This window comes from Sarcophilus harrisii, chromosome 2 (assembly GCF_902635505.1).
Source record: "Sarcophilus harrisii chromosome 2, mSarHar1.11, whole genome shotgun sequence".
Classification (NCBI taxonomy): Eukaryota; Metazoa; Chordata; class Mammalia; order Dasyuromorphia; family Dasyuridae; genus Sarcophilus; species Sarcophilus harrisii.
In genome coordinates, this window is record NC_045427.1 from 448,858,892 (window position 1) to 448,886,783 (window position 27,892).

The following is a 27,892-nucleotide window of genomic DNA, read 5'->3' on the forward strand; positions in this document are numbered from 1 at the left end:
GGGTCTTCCTCACTACTACACAGGTTATACAATTTGTCTTTTTATTGAGCATCTTTACAAATTATGCCTTGACAGCAAATTTCCGAAGAGGGTACAGGCGTTCCTTCCTCTGCTGTTTTTTGGTCTTCAGGCCTTCCTCGTGCTTATTAAGCCTGCGTCGCATGGCACGGGTTTTCTTGGGCCGAAGGTCCAGGGGCTTGTATTTCTTGCCCTGTTTTTTGAGAAAGTAAGACATGACCCTGAAGGCAACCACATATTATCAATGCATAAAACCTGGGAGGAAAGACTCCAAAAGTCAGGCCACCAGAAGTCATTAATTTTTGGGAATTCCGGCAAGGGCTACCAACTTTCCAGGCCTACAAAATCATGACTCTGAGGGACCTTCAAGATCTAGTCCAAAATCAGTTTTGCCAATTAGACCCAGGGAAGAGAATTTTACATATCTAAGGTCAATTAGTAGCAGAACTATGATTTGAACAAAAGCCTCATCAACTGCTTGAAAGAACTGTAGTCTTAGAAGTAGAAAGGACCTTACTACTCAACTAATACAAACCCTTCATTTGCCCGAGGCAGATGTATGATTAAATATAGACTTTGAACTCAGGTCCTCTGACTCTAGAATCACTTTGTCTCCCCCTTAGTCCAACTGCTGTTTAACTGGAAACAAAGGGAAGTTCTCCCAATTTATTTTTCCTCCCACCAGGGCTTTTGCCACGGGACTGTGCAAGGACTAAAATCCTTTTTAGCACCAGGCCTCATTTCACATCCAGGAAAGTTAATCGGACCCCCTCAGCTTGAAGAGAGCTCTTTTCCTCAATTCCCACATTGCTCTTACCATTTATCTGACTGGGACCTTAATGAATCAATGGTATGACATGGCAGCGCCATGCCTCCACTGTGCTAATCACCATCCCATACATGGAAGGCAGTGTCCATAACAAGGAGGGGTGGTGTTGGGGGGGAGGGTTAACATACTGGGTTTTGCACCAGACAGACTAAGTTCAGTTCTGAATGTAGCATTTTAGGAAGAACATTAAAACTAAAGAAAATCCAGATGGGGTTGACCAGGTTGATAAAGTGATTCCAGTTCATGCCAGCCGTATCTTAAAATTGTTTTTTAAAAAATGGAAACTTTTAGCCTGGAAGGACATAAACACATCTCTCAAAAACAAAAGGCTATTGTGGAAAATTAAATAAATTTGTTTTGCTTGATCATAGGGAAAAAACACCCCCAACTACTCCCTGTTTGTGCTGAAGACACTACCATGCTTCTAAGCACTCAAATTTATAGTTTGCAGAATAAACTTTAACTCTTCCCTTTCCCTTAATCCCATCCATTCCTAGTCAACCAGATAGCTGTCAAATGCTGTTCATTTTAATTGAGCAAAATATCATGTGGCTATCCTTCCTATTCCTACTGCCACCACACTATTTCAAATTCTTAACACCTTTCCTTGTTCCATTTTTCACAATGCTGCCAAAACCATTTCCCTAAGGCATGAGTGTCTTTAGTGGCTAACCAAATAACTCTAAGATAAATATATGAACTCTGCCTTCCACAATATGGCTCCAGACTAATTTCCTCTTATTCCATGCTTATTTTGGCCTAATTGAACAAATAGCTGTTGTCTGACTTGACACTCCAAGCCTCCTGCCCAATTATGCAGTAGAAAGGATGCTGATTGGGAACTCGAAAACCTGGGTTCACTTTCTTGCTTTGTCATTTATGTAATTACTAGTGTGACTTTTCCCCTCATTTTCCTTTTTCCTCACCTGAAATATGAGGAAGTGGATTCAATGATCTACCTGAAAAGTCCATTCCAACTACAATGCTATTGATCTTATAATCTGTATTTCTGTATGCCTAGAATGCCCAAGTTTAAATGATATCCTTTCATCCCTCAAATCTGTTTCCACTTACCAGTGTCCTTAACAGTTTGCAGATGTAATCTGAACTATCAGATAGCAACTGTACTGTTTTGTGGTTCAATTATTAGTAGTTTGATCATAGTAGGTGACTAATAAAAATTACTCACTGTGGGCCATATATAAGGAAAAAAGTCTAGGATCACCTATTAAATATCATTTAAGTATGGGTTAAACTGGATGAATTGGATCACAGATTCCAGCCGTGGCTCAACAATACAAGGATAGGCTTGGAACTTAGTACCTGACACAATCCCATCCCATTTATCTAAAGAAATTTTCTTACTGTCACCTAAAGGTTTCTCCTTTGGTAATAGGCACCTTTTAGTCTTGATTATCCTATCAGAAAACACACCTCTACTTCTATTAATTTGGCACAAAATGAGATTTCATATACACCTATATCAATTCTCATTTTTTTTTTTTTTTTTAGGACCACTCTCAAGTCTCTGGTTTCATTTAAACCACATTAGGCAAAGGCAAAAGAAATGCAAACTGTACCTTCTGGAAAGCTGATTGAGTGAAAAAACAAACCCAACACAGCTTTTATGCTTCCCAGCAGGATAATTATGTAGCAAGATCAAATTCACACTTTCTCTACAAGTCAGAGTAGTGCTGGGTGTGTGTCTTGCAGGTCAGTGAAAGCCAATTTTAACCTTAAGATAGATAATACACTTTCTCAGAGCTCAATTTACCTTATAGAATTTCCTGAGGTTCTCTTTCTGTGTCTGGTTGATGACAGTCAGGACTCGGGCAATAGATTTTCTTACAACTCGGCTGTTAATGAAAGAGATTTCAGCTTAAGAAGCAAGGAAAACGGAGTTATATAGTTTAGACTACCAGCAATCTGCCCTGAACCAAAACCTAGAAATGCACAATCAACATTTGTTGGATGAATGTATTTTTATATAGAAGATAAAACACTATGCCTCAGAACATGGAATGAAGTTAGAAAAAAAAAAAAAAAAACATGGTCCAATTTTATAGTTGAAGGAAATGGAAATTCATGGCAGAAATGGCTATGTTCAAGGACATACAGTTTATTAGTTGCTGAACAACAGTCCTCTTTATCTTTCCACTTTAATTGACTGTTTCTCAAATTTCCTATTGATAGGCAGATTTCCTAAAATAGATATCAGATTTTGGAGAATAGAATCCTAGAGTCGGTCAAGTCTCCTTTATTTTAGAAGAAACTGAAGCCCCAATAAATGACTTTTCCAAGGTGACAGAGTGACGAGTGGCAGAGCCAAGAACAATTTCACTGCAATGGGTTCTAATCATCTTATGTTCTAACTGACCCTTTCCAGAATATTTTCCATAACAGGCCACAAGCTAAAGAATTTTCAAAGTGCAATTTGAAAACCAGGACAGCAAATTACATAAATCACCATCCCTGTCAAGTTTCTTTAGGAATTGAAGACACTCACATCTTAGACAGTTTGGATGCAGCTCCTCCAGTGACTTTGGCCACTCTTAATTGGGAAAGTTCCACCTTTAAATCATCCAACTGTTTGAGTAGTTCCTCCTTCTTCTTCCCACGAAGATCCCTGGCCTTGATTTTTGCCTAATGTCAGAAGCAAGAGATTATGAATTTAAGCAAGCCAAAGGATTGGGCTGTAGGGATTGAAAAAAAAGAAGGCTCCCAATTAGGGATAAGTGATTACATTTACTGGGAAAAAGGTACTGGAGGAAAAAAGGGGGCCTATTTTCTCCCCAGAAAACCAAGCACTTTCATCATTTAGTTTTCCCAACAAACACTCCGTAAAATAGGAAAAGGTGTAATAGCTCACTTTTCACCTCCCCTCCCCCCATTTTAAACTCTTTCCATTAGAGAGATGAAACAGGCATTAAATTGTCACATTATGCTGGAATCTTATTTTGAGCCAAGTTCTGACCCCAAGTTCACGGCTGCCCTAAAACACGAGCAGGGCTTCTCGGGAAAGGCAAAAATAAGCTAACTGCACAGGACCAAACGCGGTAGTGACCGGACGTGAAAGCGTGACACCCAAGCCCAACAGCATGCACGAAAACGGACCTAAGCACAGGAAGCCAGCCGCGACGTGGTCCAGCGTTAGCAGAGGGCCTGAGAGCCAGTTCCGGCCCTGCCCCAACCCTCACCCTGGGCGCTTCCTAAGGGCCACCGTCGGCACACTCCCTCTGGCTCCCTCCCCATCCTGGCTATACTGCGACATGTCGGCACTGGAGGAATCCCGAGGCTTGCCAGAACTGGCGGCTCCTCCACTTTTCCGAGTAGGAAATCGAGGCCTAGAAAGGCCACTACGTGCCCCAGGCGCGCCGCGGCTCCCGCTCCCCGCGCTCCCCCTTCGTTCCCGCCACCCTCGCCAAAGCCCGTTTGGCTCACGGGCCACGGAGCCCGGCCGCCGAGCCAGACTCCTCGGGCGTCCGCAGTTCCCCGGCCCCGGCTCCGGAGCCTCCGTCGCCCGCCACTGGAGTCCGGCCAAGTGGCCCCCAGGTGCGACGCGGGCCGTTGGACTCCGGGGTCCGAGGATGGCGGCGGATTCCCCGAACAGAGCTTACCATGATCACGGACACAACGCACCGCCGCCGGCTCGGAGGAGAAAGAGGAAAAGGGAGGGGCGGATCCTGAGAACTACTACCGGGTCACGGGCGTGACCAAATCAAAGGGGGGAGGAAGATTGTTCTGAAGAATGGTACAGTCCGCCCATGGGGGTTGGAGAAAGAGGAGGAGGGCAGGCCTCGCGGAGACACACCCACTCACTGTTCAAGCCAGGGCTACCCTAGAACTTTCATTTTTTTTTCCCATTTTTCAAAACCCAGTTTAGGCTCCTGGCAGCCCTCCTTGATTCTTCCCCCATTGAATTTAATCACCCCTGGATCTTCCCTTAGAACACAATATAAGGTCTCAGTTTTTTTCTTCCTGCAAAATCAGTCAATCCTACCTTTTCCATATGTTTTGCATTCCTGACCTGCACACTCCCAGCAGCCCAGTATTACTGATTTATTTGTTCTGTGGACACACAGGATGATTCATCTCCAGCCTCCCTGCCTTTGCCTTTGTGGTGCTAATTCCTGTAATTCATTTCCTCCTAAACTCTTCCCCCCAATCCCATTTCAGAATATCTTGTTTCCTTCAAGTCTCAACTCAAGCCTACCTTTGACAAGAAATCATTCCTGACCTCACCAATTTCTAATTCATTCTCACCTATAATGACTTTTTATTCATTTTGTATTTAAATATATATATATATGCATATATATGTACTTACATATCTGCATAAACTTACATATGTACATGCTGTCTCCCTCATTAGAATGTAGCTCCTTGAAGATAAAGGGTGTTTCATTTTTGTATTTCCAGAGCTTAGCACAGTGCCTGAAACATAATAGGTACTTAATTAGTGCTTGCTGATTGATTCATTCTGGGGACAATTATACATTGCCTCACTACTGAGACAAGAAATAAAAGCACAATAGCATCAAGTTTAAAACTGGAAGGAACTTGAGAAATTGTCTAATCATCTTTTGACACAGAAACTGAAGCTCAAGGAAGTTAAAGGGCCAAGATCACACAAATAACAAGTAAGAAAACCAGGATTCCAGAACCTGAATTCATAATATATGTTAAATTAAGGAATATTAAAATACAGAATACAAGGAAAGGCTCATAGGGCAGAGATGATAGAACACAGAATGTTAGAGCTGGAAAGACTTTTTAAGACTTATCCCCTTAATTTGAAGAGGTTCAGAATGCTGAGGCTTGGAAAAGGATAACTGAATTGGAAACAGAATTTTTTGAAATCTGTCTCCCAAAGCTTCAAGCTAGCAGGAGAGCTGAGATAAAATTCAAGTCTTCTGATTCTCAGTTCAATGTTCCATCCATTCCATTTATAGTGCCTTCTTGTAAAATGTAAACTATAATGCAGAAATTATAATGTGGATACTTATAAATTATTATGCAGGAATGCTTGGTAACAATATTTCCCATAACTAGACTTATTTTAGTAGTAGATCTGGGATCTGGACCAAAGTTCAAGAAATTGGAATGGTATTGGTTTTAGTTTTCCTTCCTAAACTATTTAGTGATGTGGGAGAGATAAGATAGGTTAACACTCCCTATGTCTGGAACTCAAATTGGAATGCTGACATCACTTCTCTGAGCCCTAAAAATGTCTGCATTCCTTACTAGGACTGATTTTCTGATACTACTTCATTCCTTAAAACTGTTTAGTTAATATCTAGCTCACACATAGAACCTGACAGGAATTAACATCTCTAATATATAGTTACCAACTGATGCTAAGCAACAGAGGCAGGGCCAGGGGCTGTTTCTGTATCTGGTACAGTATCCAGCAGGCTGTGGGCGATTCACAAACGTCAAGTGATAATAATAACTGCTCCTTCTCCCACTGAGGATGTCAATCCCTATCCCCTGTTGATGTAATACAACTTCTAGGGGAGACAGCAATAATTTTAAGGTCCCCTGACCTTAGGGTGCTTCTGTTCTAACAATCTGTCAGTGATTCTAAATCTTCTGGCTTTGGAATCTATGCTCCCGAGGCCCTCTGATCTAAGAATGCTATTGTTTTGTCAATGATTATAAAATCCGCTGGCCTAGGAATATAATAATATTTGTTCCCTTAGACTTTAGGGAAGATATTGCTCCTGTCTGTCAATGATTTCAAGTCTTCTAGCTTTAGAATAGTTCTACAACCATCACTGTCCTTGGTCAGTGATAACCAAATTCTTGTGACCACTCCTTGGTTTTACTCCTGGGCCGTAAAATAAGCATATCAATAACAATAGCATATCAACATCAATAACATAGCTGTATCCTCTTGCTTTTGTTTCTTAGTTAAATCTTCTGGACTTTAGTCTGGTTCAACTGGTGTTAGTTACAATAAACTTTGCCCCTTGCCTTGGATATGGGTTCAAGTCTACAAATTCTTTTGAGTCACCTCATGATACGGGTCTGCGGAACCCCCTTTTGGGGTCCCTTCCCAGCCTCAACTCTGAAATATGGATTATTTTCCAAAAGTGCCTTTTGCAGTTGGGGAAGGGAAAGTGAGTACAATTTCTAAGATTCACAAAATGCTTTCCTCATAACGCTGTAACACAGGTAGGTCAAGACAAAGAATCTGCTACCAAAGCTTTCTTGGAGGAAAAGCCAGAAATTGGTGCCTTTGGGTCAGACCAAGTGTTGAGTGTTCTCATGATTCTCTGGTGTCACTTCCTTTCTTGCATTAACTTTTTTGTGCCTCCCATGATATTGCTGAATGATCATGATCTGGATTTCATTTTCGCCTTTTGGCAGGTAAAGACCCCCGCCCTGGAAAGGAGGAAGTGGGAAACATTCTAAGCTGGATCTCACTCCTATATCTAATTTAATCAAAAGAGCGCTGGATTTGCATGATAAGGACCGGGTTTCAAATCCCAGCTTGTACAGTTACTAGATTAGTGACTTTTGGCAATTGATTACTATTCACTGGCCTCAGTCTCTTAGTCTTCATTAAAGTGGATTTTTGACTGATCTCTAAGATCCCATCTAGTCCTAACGTGGCTCTAAGCGGGCCATTTCTCTTCTTTGGGAGTGTCTGCCTCTGTAAAATTCATTCAATAAGCATTTATTGGACAGCTACTGTAGGTACTGCGGAGTGAAAGATGAGGGACGGAGCGGGATCTCAGAGTTGTGATCAAAAGAACGGTTTGTAAAGCACTTAGCAGTCCATCAGGTTCCCTCAGGAGCCTCATCCTCCGGCAAAATCCCATCCCGTCCGCCTGGGCTCCCTAGTGCGCCTCAGGGAAACCTCCGAAGCGCCTTCACTTCCTCGTTTTTCCTTAGGTCACAAGCTCCTGGAAGCGCAAGGCTGTTCGGCCTTCTGGTATTGCCGGCATTTTGCACAATTCGGCAGATAATAGGTGCTTAATGAGCGCTTGCACTCTGCCCCTTGGGCCGCAGCTTTCCCCGCGCTTGGTCGCGCTAGCGCTTCCCCCTTGTTTCCCTCGCGCTTTTGGCGCGCTGCCGGCACGTAGCGACACCCCCCCCCCCCCCCCCCCGATGTTTGCTGACTGACAGACCCCCTCTGCCAGCTGGGCAGCATCACTCCCAAGCTCTCAGACTGCTGGGTCTGGAAGGGCCCCCAGAGCTGCGTCCGCACAGGACAACGCTCAGTCCTCTCCCCTTCTCACTTCCCTCGGCTACTAGGGACGGTCCTCAAGGACGCACAGTAGGAACGTCAAGGATAACTCAGCACCTCTCCCCTAACCCCCGCCCCGCCGCCGCTGCCTCCATCAGCGAGAAACAACCTGGGGCCAGCCTCGCCAAGGTAAAGCAGCCTCCTTGCCTCCCCAAGTTCAACCCTGCCCGCCGGTCCCTCCCCCCGGCTGACCCCACATCCGGTTCCGGCTCTCGCCGGAAGCGGGCGTGCGTCCCGGCGCGGCGCGCGGCGCGGCGGAGTCGTCTCCCGGACCGTTGCCGGGGCCGTTGCCGGGCTCCGAGAGCCGTCCCTGCGGCGTTTCTTTGCTCCCTCTCTTCCATTCCCCCGGCGCTGAGCGGGAGGCTGAGGAGACAGGCGCTATGGCTCGGAACACGCAGTCCTCGCGCTTCCGCAAGGTGGACATCGACGAGTTCGACGAGAACAAATTCGTCGACGAGCAGGAGGAGGCTGCGGCGGCGGCGGCGGCGGAGCCGGGCCCGGACTCGGACCCGGACCCGGGGGAGGTGGACAGCCTTCTGCGGCAATATCCTTCCGCCACCTGCGCGGGCTCCGGGGAGGGAGAGGAGGCGGGGAGACTGTCAGGGGCCTGGGGCGGGGAGAGGGGGAGCGGAAAAGGGCAGGGGGACCCTGGAAGGTAACGAGCCCCCACGTCCGAGCGTCCCCGTCCCCAGCGTACGGCCCCTAGAGCCTTGCGAGGCTGCGCCCCGACTTGGGAGACCTTTCCCGGCCAGCTCCGTCCCGCGGGTCCTGAGAGTGCCCTCTTTCCTTCCCTGCACTACTTTGCTGTAGATGTGGTTTATCCCATCCGTGTAGAAGCCGTTACAGGAAGGCTTATCGAGGACCCCGCCCTCGGCCCTTTCCCCCACTTTCTCAGGTGCTTGCATCTTTCTCCCCCCCCCCCCCACGTCTGGTGGCTTGCACCCTTCCCCTGCGTTGTGTAAAGCGATTGGGAGCCTCGGGGAGCTCGCCCCCAAACCCTGGCACTCCGGCTTTCCCCGAGTCCCGGTTTCCCCGTCCCGCCGTCCGACAGAACACAGGTGCGAGGGAAGGAGGGACGGGCCAAGTTTGGAAAAATGCGGGGCGGTCGGTTTTTCCTGTTTAGAAAGGGAAGAGGTGGGTGTCTTTCACCGCACTCGCACCCCACCCTGCAGAATGGAGCCGGGGGAGGAATGGGACAGGAAATTGGGCCCTTCTCCTCGGCCTCTGTCTGGGGAGTGCCCAAGGTGATCCGGTGCTGAGTAATGGATGGGGTCAGAGCAGTCCCGGATACAGATCTGCATTCATTAACCATGCTTCATCCCCTCACGCTGTGACAGGGATCGAGCCTCGTTAAAAATAGGTGTGTGGTGGGGGAGGGGAAGTGAGGGAAGCAGTTTTAGAATAGAAGGCCTCCAGGGATTTGAGATTGTACCTCTGCCTGGGAACAGAAAGAAAAGCTTCAAGACCTAGGGCTGATTGCCACTGCCTTAAATTGAGATTTCATCTTCATTTCCCCAGAAGGGTTTTCTTTTTTTAATCTTCTGCCTAAAATGTTTAGCTTCCTTTAAAAATAGCCTCATCTCATTTTCTCTTAGTATATTTTTGCTATTTTAACAGCCATCTTTTCACTTTTTAGTATTCTGTGTTTTCCATATTGTTTCCCTCTGAGGTTGGAAGCAGTTTTTAAAAAAGGAGGTAGCTTTTCATAAAGACCAAAAATAGCCTCCCTAAATTCTAGCTGTAGAAATGAAGTCTTTATAAGCAAGATGGTTATTACATTGTGTCCAGTTGTTCGTAAATCCAAAAAGAATATTCGTTATTTTCATAATAGTTATAGTCACACAACATTTGGTTAAAAAAAGTTTTGACACTTAAAATTTGCAACCTTCATTCACTCCACAGAAAATAAGGACTACTTTAGGAAGCAGTCTCAGATGGAGGAAATTTAAAAGCCTGTAGGGGCTCCCATTTTTCTGTTTCAGGTTTAGAACAATCCTATGAAGACAGTAGTGCAAATATTACCACTTTGATCTAACCATATTTTTAAAAAAAAATTTGGTCTGGTCATACTTACTCCTAATATCTGACTTGGTAAAATTTAAAAAAAGAGTATGGCTTGTAATTGGTATTATTTTTATGTATATAAACAGGTCCTATGATTTCACTAGTATAGGGAATTTCTCAAAAAACTGCACCGGCTACATCTCTGTAATTTAGTTTCTTAGCAAGTTGCCTATAGAACTGAGAGGTCAGTAGATTTTCCTAGAGTCCCAGAGCCCTTATAAATCAGAAATCTTGGCTTCCAGGTCAGTTTCTTATTTATTTACTATGCCATACTATTAAAATTTTGATAAGACTAGTGGAAAAAAGTGTTAACTAGAAGTCGAAAGACCTGGGATTGAATTCCATTTCAGCTTCTGATTGTCTTTATGACTTTGGGCAGATTACTTATCCCCTCTGGGTCTTTAAATTTCTGTAAAATGTAACTAATGCTATAGTGATTGGAATATAGCCTGCATTCTTCAAATGAGATGAGAAAGTCATAGAAAATAATAGAATCAATATTTTTGTTATTCGGTCATTTTCACTTATGTCTTATCCTTTGTGATCCTATTTGAGGGTCTCTTGGCAGAGATACTTGCCACTTCCTTCTCCAGCTCATTTGACAGATGAGCAAATGGAGGCAAACAGGGGTAAGTGACTTGTCTAGTTTCACAGAGCTACTAAGTTTCCAAGGTTGGATTTAAACTCCGGAAGATGAGTCTGGCCTGGACTCTTTTCATGTGCCACCAAGCTTCCTGGTATTAATATTTACCCCATTCGAAATTAATCCTCAGAGTAAGAAGAATCCTTTCTACACTATCTTTGACAAGTAGTCAGTCATTCATTCTGGCTTGAAGACCTTCATTGAGAAGAAACTAATAGTTGAATGATTGCTTGTCTCTTTGTAACCCTCAGTACAGACCAGATAGTCAAATATTTCAAACTTAGGCAAACTCGGAATAGGTACAGTTATCCCTGTATTAACCCTGATAAAATGATTCATTGACAGAAATTATGTCAGCAGAGATAGACATAATAGGAGACATATAAATACGTTCTGGAATAAATTTAGGAACAGAAAGGGTAAAATAATGTGTCATTAAAAACTTAAACATCAGATAATCTAGGGGTTTAGGAAGGTGTTTTGGTTAGAGAATGGGAAGAAAAGGACCTATCACAGAACTCTTGCTTGGAATAGAGTGAACTTGCTTAGTGGAGTGAGTGGATGGGAACTAACTTGAGTCAGGATGAACTGGGTTCAAGTCCTGCCTCTGGTCCATAGTGTTTATGACCCTGGGCAAATCATTTAACCACTTAGTGCCCCAGCCAGCTTTCTTAAGTCTATAACTTGTAGAACTGTCACTGGTCTACTTTGGAACGGGTTTCTGTTCTCAATGTTACTGTAACTCACCGATTCTAATGAAATTAGAGGGGCTAATCAAAAGAAAGATAAGAAAAGGATGAGCTTGAGAACCTATCAATAGGCTTCCAGCTGGACCTGACCTCAGTCTGCTTTGGGGAGGGACCACAGAATCTCTGACAATATACCCTTCCCCCTCCTCAAATCACCCAAAAGTTGTAGATTACAAGCTTGAATTTCAGGGCCAGTACAGTAATACAGTGATTTCAGAAATCTTTCTAGATTTCATTGTATTACAGATTGTAAGAAAATACATAGATTTATATCTAGAAGAGTCCATCTGTACTAGCCCTCTCATTTATGGACCCAGAGATGCATTTAGCATACTTACAGGGGATGAAGTGGTATTCCCACCTAGCACACGTTCCACTGTGCCAAATCATGGCAACAGGCGTGTTTGTTGTCAGAAGAGACCTGATCTATTTTATACCCACCACCGCCCCATTTTATAAATGAGGAAACTGAGGGTGCTTAGAAGACTTGGCTAAGATCATCAAAGTAATACAAGTAAAGCTTGTATTCCTTTCTTGGCAGTGGTAAGTGTTCTAACATATTTTATGTTCACATCAGATATTCAGAAAAGTGAAGTGATTGCCCAAGGTTACAGGGCTAATAAATAACAGACATGGGATTCAAACAAAAATCATCTGACTCTTTTCCCTTTCTTAAAATAAAAATACGTTTATATTGTCCTTTAATATCTCATTTGATTTCTATTTGATCTTTGTAGAACATCAGCTCTTGTACTAGAGATAAAGGGCTGAAATGGCAAATATCCAACTAAATATCATGAGATTAAGATAGAAAGAGACCTTAAAACAAAACAGAATGTCAAAACAATGTAGACTATTAGATTTAGAAGTGACTTGGGTTTTTTTAAGAAAGGTTGTGGATATATTTTTGTTGTGTCAGCCCGACAGTGGGGGAAATGTTGGATTTGGAGTCAAGAAAACTTAAGTTTAAATTAACTTTACTCTCATTAGCTGAGCAATTTAACTTCTTTGAGCCTGTTTAATTTTCTGTAAAATGGGCATAATGTAGTATATACCTCACAGGGTAAGCGCAAATGCCTTATCAATAGGTATTACTGACAAGTGTTCCACTACACAGCAAAAATCCTGACAAAGTACGTGCCCTGAAAAAAGTGAGTTTACCAGTTAACAGACAAGATGGGTGTAATCTTTAAATTTGATTGTATAGTATTAATAACCAACATTGTATTTTACCTGAGGTTTTTTAGCCCTTCATTATTGTATTCATTACATAGTGTTGTATAGTATTTTTTTGCACCTGCCTTTTTTGTGCTTTATTATCACTTTGTAGAAATCTTTAGAAAGAACTTTAGTGATGCTCTAGTTCATTCCTCACATTTTACAGATGAATGACCCTGAAATGGCATATAATTCCCCCAAGGAAAAAAAAAGTAGTTAAGTGGTAACTGGACTGAAACCCAGGTTGTCTGACTTCTGACATTTTTTTTGGTAGACTGTAGTGTCACCTATTTAAACAGTTTTATGAGTTGGGAAATACCTTTACCTGTCAAAAGCTTTATTCAAGGGCTTTTAGGATATACCATAACTAAAACTCATTTAAAACTCATAAGTATAATTCAAACAAGTAGAAGTTATTGATATAAAGTAATTTACCATTTTGGTAGAAGAGATAAAGAGATAGTGGATATATTGGGTGGAGGTGAGTGAATGGAGGATTGTGGAGGAAAAATTTAGACAAATGGTTTCATGTATTCGTAGCATATTAGAACTAGAATGTAACTTGGGTCCAACTTCTTCATCTTATAGATAGGAGAAGAGATTCAGAGAAAAGTGAATTGACTCAAGTTCACAAGATGTCCTACAATCCATTTGGAAGAGACCACAGAGATCATAACAATTTAATTATTACCTCTGCAATATGTGCCTTGATTGAAAACTTCCCATGATATGAAACTTACTTGTTGAGGCGGGCATCCCATTTTTGAACAATTTTCATTTTGAAGAAGTTTTTTCTTATGTTAAATGAACCAGCCTCTGAAAATTCTATCCATTTTTTCAGAACAAGTATAATCCATTTCATGTGATAATTCTTTAAGTACTTCTAAATATCTATTAGTCACTCCCAAGTTTTCTTTTACTCAGCTTAGATATGATCTGGGCCATCTGTTGTTCCTCATCTGTAAGAGACAGAATCAGAATCTTGAATCTGTTCTTTTTCTGACTTGATGTCCAGTTTCACTATACCATCCTGTTTCTTATTTGATATGTGTGATGATCTCCTTAGAAGATAGACAAATGTTTGAGGGAGTATTTGATAGTCTTCAACAATAGCAGGTAACTATATGAGAATTACAGGTACTACTTCATTAGAAGTATTTTATATATTTTATATACTTAACCTTAGAGTTCTTTAGTTTGAACTTTCATTGGTTTTAGTCATGGAGGGACTTAATTAAGCAGAGGTTGTAATATGTATTTGGTCTGTATTTAGATTTTTTTTGAAGGCCTCATATGTTTTAAAAGAGACTAGCAGATGTAATGTAGCTAGAAATAAATGTCACCTTTGGGGATATATATAACCTAGATTTTCTCCAGTGTACTTTGTTCTGAATAAAGAACAATGTATGAGAATGAAATACTATAATTGAGTTTGGGAAAAGGAAGGTTCTGATCTGCTATGAACTCTTCATTAGATTTAATTTTAAGATATTAATCAGTGCTTTGGGATTTCACTGGTAGACATTTGGAAGAAGACATTAGTCTGTAGTTTAATTTTCATTTCTTTGAGAGTTTAATGACCATAAAAGACTTTGAATACAAGTAAAGCATTTATGCCTACTTTGATATGAGATTAAATTGACTTCAGTACATATTTGTAGGCTGTGGAGACCAAAGGTGAAACTTGTTTCTCTGAATAAGTTCTCATTCTCAAAGCATTTAAAATTTATAAATCACTTTTCTCACAGTAACACTTGGGAAGGGGGGGACCATCAAGTGTTGTTTATAAATGGTTTCACACATGAGGAAACAAGTTCATAGAAAGCCTACTGGATCAAATAAAAAAAATATGGATGCTGGGAATTACCAAGACAAACAAGGAACGGCCTCTGCCCCTCAAGTTGTTAATCTGTTGGTGAATCAACATATACAAATATAAATCTAGGCACACAGATTAAATAACTTCAGGTTGGGGTGATGATAGCTGCAGGAGCATTTCAGAAAAGCTGCTTGTGGAGGTTGTTTCAGCTAAGCTTTAAAGGAATCTAGGTGAGAGACTAGAAGGTCCTTCAGGTGTCAATAACAGCGGATAGGGCAGTTTGGCAGTTTACCACAGACTTAATGCTACCATTTGGGCCCTCACTACCACCCATCAGAGCACAATACTGGTTATTTTAAAAAACAAATCTTATTGGATAGACTGCCCTCTTTGCCCTTTTTCACATATTGCTGGGGGGTGAGGTGGGAGGGGAAAAGATGAAGGTCTTCTATTTGACTTTTTCACCCTAAGAACTTTAATGAACATTAAACACGTGCAGCAGGCTTAAATATTCTATCCCATCAGAGTGATCCTTGACTGGCAGTGATGCACAGGTGATATGCTCAGAGCATTTCATGCAGCTTTACGAAACTCCCCTGTCAATGCGAAGAATCAAGCAGTAAAGGTAAACAGGATAGTAGTTTGGGAATGGGGTATTGGGTACATATTGTCACAGACTGGGTCTTGAAAACTGCCCCCCCCCCCCCCCCAGCCCTATATCATATACAGCCTCAATAAAAAGTTATGTGGGTTTGCCCAGAGAGTTTACTTGAAAACAAGTTCTGCATTTTTAAAGATTCTTTTGGCCAGTTGTGAAATTTATAAAAAATAATAACAATGGAATATCACAGAACAAGAAAATTGTAGAATATATACTATTGGTACAGGAAAAGACTTGATATTGGAAGGGACATGAGGATATACAAGAATTCTTAATCTATGGCCTGAGAAATTTAAAAAAATCTCTATTTTTATAACATTATATTTTATTTTCTTTATTATCCTTTGTATTTTATTAAAAAAAAAATTTTCAGACAAGGCCATAGACGATATGTAACCAAAGGAGGTTGTGATAATTTCAGATAGGACCTTAAGACATAGAGTATTGGTGCCAAGAGATCTTGGGATCAGGGTGTAGAATGTTGGCACTGAGAAAGTTCTTAGGCCATAGGATTTTAGCCTTGGGAGGGATGTGATGGGATTTTAGCTAGTTCTTGAAAAGGAACCTGGAAAAGTAGGATGTTGGCCATAGAAGGGTCTTGAGGACGTAGGATGCTGCTGCTGGAAGGACCTTGAAGAGAGGACGACGTTAGAAAATGGGGAAGGGACCTATGAAGATAAGCTATCTAGGAAAATTGTCTAGTAGTGGTATGAAGGGAGAATTAGTTAGAACTAGAAGAGATCCTAAGAGATTAGATGCTCTCATTTAATCAGGGAGAAAGCTAAGGCCCTGAGAGGGAAAGTGACATGCCAGATGCCACACATTGGTTAATGGTGAGAGTAGATTCCAGGTCAGGTTTTCTGGTTCCAATGTTATTTCTTGTACACAAGCAGATTATTTTGTACAGGACTTGTAGCATTTACAATCTTATGGGCTAGACGATATCTTTAATAGCTTGAAAAAATAGTTTTAGATAATGATCATTTGAAAAAAGCTTTTTGAGAGAGAACATTTTAAAAAATCAGTTGTATAAAATGCAGTTTACAAAAGATAAGAATAAATTGGAATTTCATTATTATAATGAAATTTTCATTTTATTTTATGAAGTTAGCCATAGAATCACATATAAAACCACAATGGTACAGAAAAGCCAGAAAAGAACGTTCTTTTGACTTCCCAGTGAGACCGAAATATAGTGTTGCTTCTCTGCCTTAGTTATTGTCAGATATCTGAGATTATCTCTAGACTGTATAATAGTAAATGTTTGACTTTAAAAAAGTTAGAGCTCACCTTGCAATAATATTTTCTTTATTTGCAAAGTACTTTCTATTACTTAATTTGATTCTCACAATACCTCTGTGGGGAAGGTAGGACAAAATATATTTTCATTTTACAGATAAGGAAACTAAGGCAAAACCAAGGTCAAATAGCTTTTGTAGACTTCAGACTTCAAGTTAGGTATTTAGATTTCAAATCCAGTGCTGATTCCTAGGACAACACAGCTTCTCATAATTAGCTCTGTGTTGGAAGAATAAAAGTGATTGCTCTGTTACTAGTTTTATGGACAGACATTAGTTCTCAGCATTATCTTATAATCCTATAAGACAAAATGGAGCCAACCCAGACCCTGAGAAGGATAGAACCTCTGCCAGCATTCCCGCTCTCTGTGTGGGCACCTTGTCTTGTCCAACAGCTGCCCTAGAATGGCCCCTTGGATCTCACCACTCTCTCTTCTGTCTTTGCAGGAACGGGCCCAAGGAGTGGTACTGAAAGTGCTCACGAACTTTAAAAGCAGTGAGATAGAGCAGGCTGTACAATCATTAGACAGAAATGGCATTGACTTGTTAATGAAGTACATTTATAAAGGATTTGAAAAGCCCACAGAGAATAGCAGCGCCGTGTTACTTCAGTGGCATGAGAAGGTATGTGTTTTTTCCTTCGCAGGGGTCTATTCATAAAGCAAGCGCCCATGTGCACGGCCTGCTGTTGCCTCTCTTATTTTAAAGTGTTTTGTCATCACTTTAGTATTTCAAAGTACCTCACTGGGGCAGACCACCTCTCTAAGCCGTGGTAGATGATTTTTTGAGTTTTTGTGGCTAGCCTTCTAATGAGCACATCTCATTTAGCAGGTGGATACCTTGTATATATATAGTTATATTCCTTGAAGGTTTTCCAGCTTTATTAAGACCTGCCAGAACTAGAACATAGTCCTTAAGAATGGAAGGCCTCAGGCTGCAATTAGGAATCGGAAAGATGTTAGTGGTGATGGTGGTATTCCCAGTTTAGAGATGAAAAAGCCAAAGGTCAAGAGAAGAGAGATTGCCTAAGGACAAATACATAGTGCCATAGCTCTCCATGAAGATAGGAAGTATATTCTGTTCCTTCAAATCTGTGGTGAAAAATTCCTGGGAACATCTTTTTTTGAGATGGGGGTTTCTTCCTTTAATAAGTTCATATTCAGTAATGTTAGAATATAATAGATACTGAAGATATATATATATATATATACACATACTAATAAATGATTATCGAAAGTCATGTTTCTGTAGTACTTGATGGTTTACAAGGTGCTTTCCTATTGTATGATTCATACAGCATCCCTGAGAGAGGCAAGTGAAGTATCTTGAAGCCTAAAAAATTAGGAAATTATGTATTCTTTGGTATCTAGTGCTAGGAATTGTGTATCCTGGCTAAGAGCAACTGGCAGGCTTCACCCATGGAGATTTGGTCACTGATGGGATCAGGCTGTTTGCATTTTGGCTAAACACAGGTCCTTTCTGATCTGTTAAGAGAAGAATCAAGGAATTTCGGTACCTGCAGTGGCAAAACTTGTGGGGAATTTCATTTCTTTCTTCTTTACAGACTGATTTTTTCCAGAGCTGAGTAGCTATGTAGCAAATATTCTTTGGTTTATCTAAAGAGATTGCCATTATGACAGTTTTGCTTTGGTTTTTTTTTTTTTTTTTTTTTGTTGTTTTTGGGGGGGTTTTTTGGCTATAAATTTTTATTTTATTGATCATAGCAGATACATACCTTTTAAAAATAACAAGTTCAAATGAAGGTGCTTGGGATACATAATAATTATAGATCACTTATACCATCTTAGTCCCTGGACCCACAGGTTGGAAGCTAATGACCTAGATCTAGATGATAGTAGGGAAGTTTGTGATGGTCTTTAGATTCTGTTTTAGAATTTCCATATTTTGTGTCATGTTCCCTAACTGTCATGTTTTGTCATGTTTTGTCATGGTTTGTGTCATGGTTCCCTAACTGGTAGGACATAATTGAGACTGACACATTTATTTGTCACTCATTGTGACATAAGTATTTGGTTTTAAAATGGCAAATAAATAGTGATTTATTGAGCATTGTTTTTAATTGAACTTGCTGTTCAGTTTTTTTCTTAATTAAAGCTTTTTATTTTTAAAACATATGAATGAATAGTTTTTCATCATTGACCCTTGCAAAACCTTGTGTTCCAAATTTTCCCCTCCTTCCCCCCAACCCCATGCTTATATGGCAGGTTAGCCAATATATATTAAACATGTTCAAATATATGTTAAATCCAATATATCTATACATATTAATACAATTACCTTGCTGCACAAGAAAAAATCAGATAAAAAAGGGGGAAAAAATGAGAAAACAATGCAGGCAAACAACAAAAAAAGTAAAAATGCTGTGTTGTGATCCCAGTGTGACTATTTTGAAGACAATTTCAAGAGTTACAAGGTGAATTGTCATTTGAAATCCATAGGTCATCCTGTTCTCCAAATTAAACCTGTATCTAATTCTTTGCTTGTCTGAAATTACCCAAATATGTGAGATAGTATTTGCTATAAAAAAAAAAAATTAGCACCAGCTATAATAATGGGATTCTTCAAAATTTCTGTGTGACTCTTAGGGGTGGGGACATACTTTGGGAAGGCAGTTTTCAGCTTAATGTAAAGAACTGGGTAATCTGAGGCATTTAGAAATAGAATGGTTGGCATAGTGAACTAGAATGATCAATGGACATGGAATCAAGGGACCTAGGATCTCCTGGCCTTTGCTCTTTATAATCTGTGTGATTGGAGACAAGTCCCTGCACCTTTCTGGACTTTAATTCCTTCACTGGTAAAATGAAACTGTTGGATTAAATGATCTTTGAACTCCCTCTTAGTTTTGACACTCTGTGAGTTTTCACTTGGTGGGCAGTGAATTCACCCTTACTGAAAGTGTTCAGTTATGGAAACCTAATGATCAGTTGGGAATGCTCCAGAGAAGTCATATCTTGGCAGGGGTTGTACTAGATTATTATATAAACAGCAGCAGCAACAATTTGTGAAGTTGCTTACTGTGTGCAGGACATTGATAGAGGGTACAGAAAATACCAAGTTTAGATAAAATATAATCCTGAACTGCTTAAAAGTCTAGTAGGATGAGTCAAAATGGATAATAGTAACATGCAGTATTGTTCTAAGCACATGAAAAAATGTATAAGAAAGTCCTTTTGCAATTCAAGGAATGCTATATCTAGGTGAAGGCATTTAGGATCATAGATTTTATTCTGAAGAATAGGTAGGAGTTTAACAAGTGAAGGAGTGAAGACAATCCCTGTTAGGTACATGATAGGTGTGGAAAGCAGGAGATCACAGGCCATGTTTGAGGAACAGTTCAGTTTGGCTAGAGTGTAAACAGCATAGAACAGGGCAGTATCAGAAGGCTGGAAATGTAGAGTGTTCCCAGATTATGGAAAGCAAAGGGAATTAATTTTATTTGGTAAATTTTTGAGCAGAGAAATGATATTATTAGATGCCTAAGATTATCCTTGCAACCATATGGAAAATGGTTTAGAGAGAAGGATGTAGAGGGAAATCACTTCTTAAGATTCTATTGCAGTAGTGTAGGTAAGTGGTAATAATGGCCTGAATTAGGTGGGGACAGTGGGAATGGACCAAAGGGGACAGATATTGAGAGTTTTGGAGTCGGAATCATTAAGCTCTGGTAGTAATTGAAAGGTGATGGGACATTCAGAGTTATTTGCATAGAAAACAAGGTGAAGATTTAGATGGTTTAGGGATTAAAGATAACTTACATCTGTGTGGGATAATGCATAGGGCATGTAAGTGGAGATATCTTAGAAATGACAAAAGGTGCTTGTATGGAACTTGGGACATCAGATTTGGGAAGCTTGCATAGATATGGTCAGAGTAATTGTAGAGGAGAGAGCCAGTGATAATAATATAGGAAAAGGCAACAAAGCCAGTGAAACTATTCAGGAGCAGGAAAATCCTGAGGAGATGATACATATATGATGTTGGGTGTGGAGACAGACTCTGAAGCAAGTTAAGAGAAAAGTGTCCCCCAAAGCGTAAGGTAAAAGATGGGTAAAAAGAGGCCACTGAATTTGGTGATAAGAAAATCATTCGTTCCAGTGGAATGATGCTGACATGGGGTTGAAGAAAGTACTGAGAGATACTTTTCCAAGGAGTTTATTTGTAAAAATACCCATCAGTGTCCAGTTTTACTCCTTCGTATTCTCTTTGGAATGGGCAGTAGTCCTTTTCTGTTACTAATAATGTGACACAACTCCTTGTCTAACATTTTTTTCCATGAAAGCATTTCGGGGGGACACAGCCATACAGAAGCTGTTAAGTCTATGTTAAAAGTATTTATGTTGGCATTATAAATGTGTTCTGTGGTTTCCTATGCCCTGGCTGACCTCAGAAACATAGCTTTGATGAGTTCTAGTGCTTTGGCCTATCAAGTCTTAGTGGAATTTGATTATAAAATGGTGTTGGGGGAGACAGTACTGTGCAGAGTATGCCTGAAGAATGATTTTCACCCTTGTAAAGGATCAATGCAAATTTATCTAGAATAATGCCTCTACCATAGAAGTGTAAAAATTTTTTCATGTGGCTGCTTACATAAGAATCTCTGTTCACCTCATCAGTGGGACTGGCTGATACGAAAGTATTTCTGCTCAGTGTTTTCTGTATCATAATAGGAAGTTGTCATACATAAGTAGCTTCCTCTGTACCCCTATTCTTCCCCCTTCTCCCCCAACTACTGCAGAGGATCAATATGGTGTCCTGAGGAAAATCCCTTGGAGAGGGTGTCAGTAAATGAATTATTGCTACTCTGGAATGTTATAGTAGCCTAGCCTCTGATGCAGGTTTTTCTAGCAGCCTAGCCTCTGATGCAGGTTTTTCTAGCATTCTTCCCTCTGCAGTCAATCTTTAAAGATAAGAGTTCTCTGATTATAACACTCTTGCTTAGAATTCTTCAATGGCTCTCTTTTGCCTATAATCCATATTCTTTAAGCCTACCTTTGAGAGTTATGTCCAAACCTTCTATTCTCCAGCTAGACTAGATTACTCCTGGATCTGCCCCAGATTTCCTAATCTCCCTGCTTTCAGGCTATTTATTCTCTATATCCAGGAAGTCTTCCCCATCACTGCTGTCCTAGAATGTTAAATCCTGCCCTTCCTTACTCATGGAAAAGACGAACAAATATGACACCCACTATACATAAGAAGAAATCGTATAAAACATTAGTCCTATTTGGGGGGAAAGACATCAAGAAAAATTTTTAAAGACCAGCTCAAGCCACTTTATAGGAAGGGACCCCACCCTTTCCCACACCTATTGCCACTTTACCTTATGGACTTTATATCCTTATCACTTCATTTTTATCTTTAAAATCATAATCTCTTACTAGACAAAAGTTCCACAAGAGCAAGGACTATGTTCTGACTAAATGGTAGTGGCATCTGTCAGTGCCAGTACAGGGTATAGTGATTATTATTTATTATTTGTTTATTATTTATTATTAGTATTTTGCACAGCTCTTAAGGCTGACTGAGGTGCTCAGCTACATTGGCAGAGGCACTTCCTTAACCAGGAGGTTTGATCCAAAAAAAAAAATTCTGGAAATAGAATCTGAGAGTTGGGAGCCCCGAAACCATTTTTGTTACATAAATCCCTTAAGAACTCTGTCATAGAGACTCGGCGCTGGAAGGACGGGCATGATCTAGATCCCAGCTTCTCAAACTATTCTTTACGACTCTATACTAACTGAATGTGGGAGTTGTGGAGTTAGTAGTTGTAGAAAATTAGTATAAGTTTTGATTTGCATATTTTATTTACCTATAAACTCTGGAGTCACATAAAAATTTCATGATCAAAAAGGCAAGTGGAAGAAGTTTTAAGAAGTCTTGATCTAGATCAGGAGTTGGGAACATTTGACTCGTGGGCTGCAAAATCATTTGCTAAGGCAACCGCAAGTGGTGATGAGCTGAAAGCTAGGTACAACAATCTCCCACTGCTTAAGTTCTAAAAGTTGATAATTTTGAATGGCCCACAAATTATATCCAAATGGCCTTTGGCAGAAAAAAGGTTCCCCATCCCTGAACTAAATAATAAACAGTGACATGAGTATAGTGTTCCTTTATATCATTTCTGACATGTGGTCATTCAAATTCTTGTTTGAAAACCTTGAACAATGGGGGAGGCAGCCTTTTTCTTTTTTGTCAATTAGTGCTTAATAAGAAACATTAACACATATGAAGTTGAATTTAATGGGAAGAATATTGTAAATATTCTCAGGAAAATGAGTCGAGTCCCAGCACCAATAGTGGCTATATGAATTGTGCTTCTCTTAAAAAGTAGAATTAAGATTTGCACTCCTTGCCTCATGAGACTTTATTTTGAAGAAAGTACTTTGTAAACCTTGAAGTGCTGTAGAAATGTGTTAATTGGGTAGGGTAAGGTGGTTGTGTTTGTGGCTAAATGATCTAACCTGTATTATTGATCTCCTTTTCTCACTCCAATAGGCATTAGCAGTAGGTGGTCTAGGTTCCATAATAAGAGTTCTCACAGCAAGAAAAACTGTTTAAAAAAAAAGACTTTTAACTTGCACTGAGAAGACCAGAAGAGTTTGGGGGACCCAGAACAAGGAAGAAGGAATAATGGAGATGACACTGGCCCATCTTCCCCAAAACTACAGTGAATATATCAGACCATTCATTTGTTGAAAATGCTTTTTATTTTTGAGGTGGAGGGGGGGGAAATCCAATGTTCTGCTGCTGCCTTTTCTGAATTCTGCACTTGAGCTGACATTCTCCTTCACCTAGGAGTAACAGAATTGCCACCACTGAAATTGGATATTGGAGAGAGGCGGCTTCATTCTGCTGGTGGGTGCTCCTGGGTACTGCTGATGTAGAATGTTGGGATGCCTTTGGCAGGTGTAGAATTTTTGCTGCTTGGAAAGGGAGTGCTTGTTTGGTGTTATATTTTCAAAGAATCTAAGGGTTTGTACAGAAATAGTCTTCCTTAGAGGAGGGAGGCAGACTCTGGGGCTGATTTTTATTGTAAAGTGCCTGCTGGATCAATAAAGCTCTTCACTCATTAGTATATTAATTTTTGGTGTGTTTCATCTAGTAAAACAGAAGAGTGATGTTAAATGGGCAGAGGTTCTGAGTTGTTCAGGGAGACTGACCGAGAACAGAGAACTGCTTGTCTTGGCTCTTAAGACACGTGCAACTCGTGGGTCTAGTCTACATACAGCTCAGGCCATTAGCTCTGCATCACACCCAGCTGATGGATCACAAGAAGGCAAAATGATGTTTGGTGTTTAAATATTTATTGTTTCATACAACTTTCAAGTTTACCTTGTCTGTACATCTTGGATCTTAAGTTAATAAAAGTACCAACCACATTTAATACTTTGTCCATATTTTAAAAGTGTTTTTGTGTGGCTTTTCTCAGAGGGGTGTTTTAAAAGGGCAAAAAATCTGCCACTGAACACAGATTCGTGAATAGGAGAAACGTCAGTGTAAAATGAAATTTCCCAAACATAGAGAATATTTTACTAATGACAAGTTTTCCTTTTGCTTAAAAACAACTGTGAGAAATGGGTGGAAGCCAGTAAGAAAATTTAATTCAGAGGTTGCCATTATTCATATTAAATAAAAAAGTAAACTTGGTTCTGCTCTCTTGTGAACTCAATTTTCTTTAATAAGCAACTAAGTATGTTACTATTCTATGAATTTTTATTATCTTTTTGTACAGTATTATACAGAAAACCAAATTTTCTTTTTAACCCAAATGAATTGTAGGACAGTTAAAGCAAGAACAGTGAGAGAAAGTGACAACTGATTTGAATCTAGGTCTCTTCTCATAATTTTTACACCATTATCAGTTGTGCCAACATCACCTGTTGAAAATATCCATTTACCTTTGGTATAAGCTTGCAGGTATGGGTGTAAGGACTATTTTTAGTATATGTAATAAGTGGCTCCTGCTACATGAAAGAGTTAGCAGATTACACAAGTTGAGAATAGTTTCTTGATTCAAAAGTTGTTAGAAGACCCTATTTATCAAGAATTAAAATGAGCTGTGCTTAAAAAATATATATATATGTGTGTGTGTGTGTGTCACCAGGAAATTGCCCTTCCTAAAAAAAAAAGATCAGATGCATGGAAAAGTTGGAGCAATGTGAGAGATCAAGTAAGGTCACAACCCCCCACTGAAAGAAAGAAACTTTGAGGAAAGTGACAGAATCAGAATTTGGAATTTGGGTCTTTTGATTCCAGATGTCTAGAGTAAAGCCCTTTATTACCATCAATATTTATCTTTAGTAACATCAGAATTGCTGAGGCAATTGGAATTAAGTGACTTACTTGCTCAGGGTCACACAGGCTGTGTTAAGTAAGTGTCTTGAGGCCACATTTGAACTCAGGTCTTCCTGACTTCAGGGCTAGTGCTCTATCCACTGCACCAACTAGCTGCCCTAATAAACATCAGAACTTTTAGAACAGGAAGGGATTGCTGGAGACCAATTAGTCCAATTCTGATTGATTGATTGATTTGGGAGGGAACAGCTAAAGTTGTCTAAGGTTGCATAGTTAACAAATGGCTTATCTGAAATCCTATTTTAATGTTTTGTAAACAAACAAATATAGACCACCTCCTAGATTTAAGAGCTTTAATCAAAAAAAAATTTATTGCACCACAAATGAATTCAACAGTTTTACATAATACAATGAATTTTTACAACATGAAGGGAAAGACCCAGAGCCAATGCTCAGATAAAGGATTATACACATGGACCCTGTATGTATTCCCATAGCGGGTATTTTTTATACGTGTCAAAATGTGTCCAGTCACTCAGTATATATTTACACCACTCTTGTTCTTAAGTTAAAAATCAACATGCAGGGAATCCTTAAATCAGTTTAGTTGTAAAATACTCAAGAGATCTAGTTAGTAGCTTCCCAGAATTACATAATTTGCCTGCACCAAGGGAGAGATGGCGGTCAGATGACTTGGGCAGGAACAGGGCCTGTGTGACTACAGTCTAGGGTGTGTTTGTTTGAACTGAGTATGTATGCTCAGACTTGCCCATCATAACCTCATTTTAGTAGTTCCTTTCCCCTTCCTCGGCCAATCTGCTGAACGTACATTGGGTATATGAAGCAAAAGCAGCTTTTAGTTCTGTGTAGGAGTGCCTCTTGCTCAGAAAAAATACTTCTAAATATATTCTCGTGTTGTAAATGGAAATAAAACTCGCAGACCTGGTGAGAATTTATCAGCCTTTTAAAGCCGCCTTTTGGGTGGAGGCAGCAGAGATAAGATTTGAATAGTACCTGGACACTGAACTAGAGGGAGAGTGATGCTGTCCCCCTCTGGGAATACCAGACAGCTGTACATTCTTGAAGAACTTAAGATAAAAAAGCAATGTAAATCTTTATTTTGCTGTGAAAATCTTTTTTTTTTTTTTTTTTGGGGAAGAATAACCACCATTTGGTGAAAACTGAGCTTGGACTGAGATATGTACGGTCCTGCAACTAGTTATGTCAGTAGTTAATCACAATGAAACCTTGAGCAAGTTACACATTTGCGTTTTTCAAATGGATTTTAGGATCCTACTATACTGAATACATGTTGACTTTTCCTCAGAAATAGCTGGTAAATAAAATGGTCCCTAGCAATCATAGCCAGGGGTGTTTCAAGGTAGCCAGCTTTGCAAAATCTATATATGTTATATACAATCTGTAGTGTGTTTACACATATTGGAAGCTTAGTGTTTTTACATACAAGGCAATTGAAGGTGTGCTGCAGCTCTCCATCTCCAATTAGGCTTATGGCCAGAGGGCCAGAGGCAATATAGTTTTTCCTTATTTTATCAAAATTTGCTCAGTATCAAGTGCATAGAATTGAGAACAAATCCAGGTCTCTGCTACAAATAAGATATACTGATAATGAATTCTCAGGTGATTGTCCAAGAGTGCTATCAAATTGGAGGGGGGGAAAAACAGAATCTAGGGTGCAAGGCATTTCCTTTTATCTCTTGATTTTTCTCTTTCAACACTGGTAAACTGACTGCAAGACAAGAAATGTTTACAAGCAAATTTGGCTTTAAAAAGTATGTTTTAAAATGGTTTACCAGCAACCTGTACAAGACATAGTGAGTTTAAAAAGGCAACTGAGTATTCAGTACTGTAGCAACACCTTTTTTAATATTTTTTTTCTTTAAGAAAAGTAAAACGAGATCCCTCCATAAAGTTGCATATTCCTCACTAATACCAGCCCCCAAGGCATAAATCATATCTTCTGACACATTCTAAAGTTAGGACATACCTAGCTTCAGGAATTGGTGGGTAGGATTAAGGATTGTTTAGTATTTTGCTGTTCCCGTGATCCAAACCACTAGAAAGGAAATGCCGAGAAAGGCTTTTTACAAAATGTGAGGCCATATTGGGGTTCAGCTGGGAAATTCAGCAAGACACAACTTGGAGGAATCAGGTTGTCCTGTACTACTAATGTCAGTCACTTTAACCCCTCACAGCACTAGCTGTCCACTGGCATTCAGCCTTCTAGACAGACATTAATAGTTATAACTTTTAAGTGCTAGTACTAGGGGTTAGAGAAATCCACATGCAAACCCTCAAGGGCCCAAAGTGGGAATTTATAGCAGCACTATGTGAAAGAGGAGTTTCCCATTAGCTAATTGTTGTCCCACCCACAAAAGCCTATGGAAAGCAACCCCTTCCTTTCAAAACTGGCCCTGTCTCTGAAACCCGTCCTATTTTGCGACTGTCAGTTTGCAATGAAGGAAGCTCTAACCATTATTTGTCTTGTAAACAATGTTTCAAAGCTTGTACAAAATACTGCAATTACAGTGATTAAAAAACCCACCCAGACTGGTGTGCTGTGTTCTTTTCATAGAAAAAGTGGCTACATATGGAATTTCCATTCGCAGGTTTCTTTTAAGACCATGGCACCCTGGGATTTGAGATGGATGGCCGAATGCTACCTCTGGGAGATGGCTTGGACCCAAACCACGACATCTGTCATTTAAACAAGAGTGACAAATGATTAGGATGATCAAGTCTATGGGGGAAAGGATGAAATAGTTCACAAAGGCCATCCATCCTCTGTGGAGAAAACAGTTATCACAACCTGTCACTGGTTCCTTTGGTTTGCACAGGCCTTTTGCTGATAAGCAGAACAGGTTAAACTTAAAATGACTGAATTTTAGCTGCACAGAATTGGGCAGCTTGAAGGAACCTTAGAGATCGGCTACATCAACCTACAATGAGGCAATAGGTTGCGACCTGAACTGAGTTCAAAGGTCCTTTCACCATCTTA

General features: G+C 40.1%; 3 protein-coding genes across 5 annotated transcripts in view; 1 reads left to right on the forward strand and 2 right to left on the reverse strand.

Annotated features, from left to right (window-relative positions):
- Positions 1-20: 20 nt before the first annotated feature.
- RPL35 (ribosomal protein L35) lies at positions 21-4,565 on the reverse strand. The gene is made up of 4 exons (XM_012553717.2): positions 4,465-4,565; positions 3,354-3,490; positions 2,622-2,703; positions 21-211 (listed from the first exon to the last, which is right to left on the reverse strand). The coding sequence occupies exons 1-4, from the start codon at positions 4,465-4,467 to the stop codon at positions 62-64; spliced, it is 372 nt and encodes a 123-aa protein (XP_012409171.1). The 5' UTR covers positions 4,468-4,565; the 3' UTR covers positions 21-61.
- A 3,769-nt stretch (positions 4,566-8,334) lies between these two features.
- Positions 8,335-23,659, forward strand: ARPC5L (actin related protein 2/3 complex subunit 5 like). Its single transcript, XM_031954292.1, has 4 exons — positions 8,335-8,646; positions 15,148-15,220; positions 17,002-17,178; positions 23,074-23,659. The coding sequence occupies exons 1-4, from the start codon at positions 8,483-8,485 to the stop codon at positions 23,134-23,136; spliced, it is 477 nt and encodes a 158-aa protein (XP_031810152.1). The 5' UTR covers positions 8,335-8,482; the 3' UTR covers positions 23,137-23,659.
- Positions 23,660-25,212: 1,553 nt separating this feature from the next.
- The window catches only part of GOLGA1 (golgin A1), a 53,063-nt gene continuing 50,383 nt past the window's right edge, over positions 25,213-27,892 (reverse strand). For all 3 annotated transcript variants that reach the window (XM_023494116.2, XM_031954290.1, XM_023494117.2), the window contains one exon: positions 25,213-27,591. In XM_023494116.2, the coding sequence (XP_023349884.1) occupies positions 27,511-27,591 (81 nt within the window). In that variant the 3' untranslated portion in view covers positions 25,213-27,510. The remainder of the gene's footprint in view (positions 27,592-27,892) is intronic.

Coding starts and splice junctions, on each gene's coding strand:
- RPL35 (XM_012553717.2), bottom strand. Junction 2,704..3,353: donor GCATCCAAACTGTCTAAGAT/GTGAGTGTCTTC, acceptor TTTCATTAACAG/CCGAGTTGTAAGAAAATCTA. Junction 212..2,621: donor ACCTCAGGAAATTCTATAAG/GTAAATTGAGCT, acceptor CTCAAAAAACAG/GGCAAGAAATACAAGCCCCT.
- ARPC5L (XM_031954292.1), top strand. CDS start 8,483: ATGGCTCGGAACACGCAGTCCTCGCGCTTCCGCAAGGTGGACATCGAC. Junction 8,647..15,147: donor GTGGACAGCCTTCTGCGGCA/ATATCCTTCCGC, acceptor GCAGTGATGCAC/AGGTGATATGCTCAGAGCAT. Junction 15,221..17,001: donor CGAAGAATCAAGCAGTAAAG/GTAAACAGGATA, acceptor CTGTCTTTGCAG/GAACGGGCCCAAGGAGTGGT.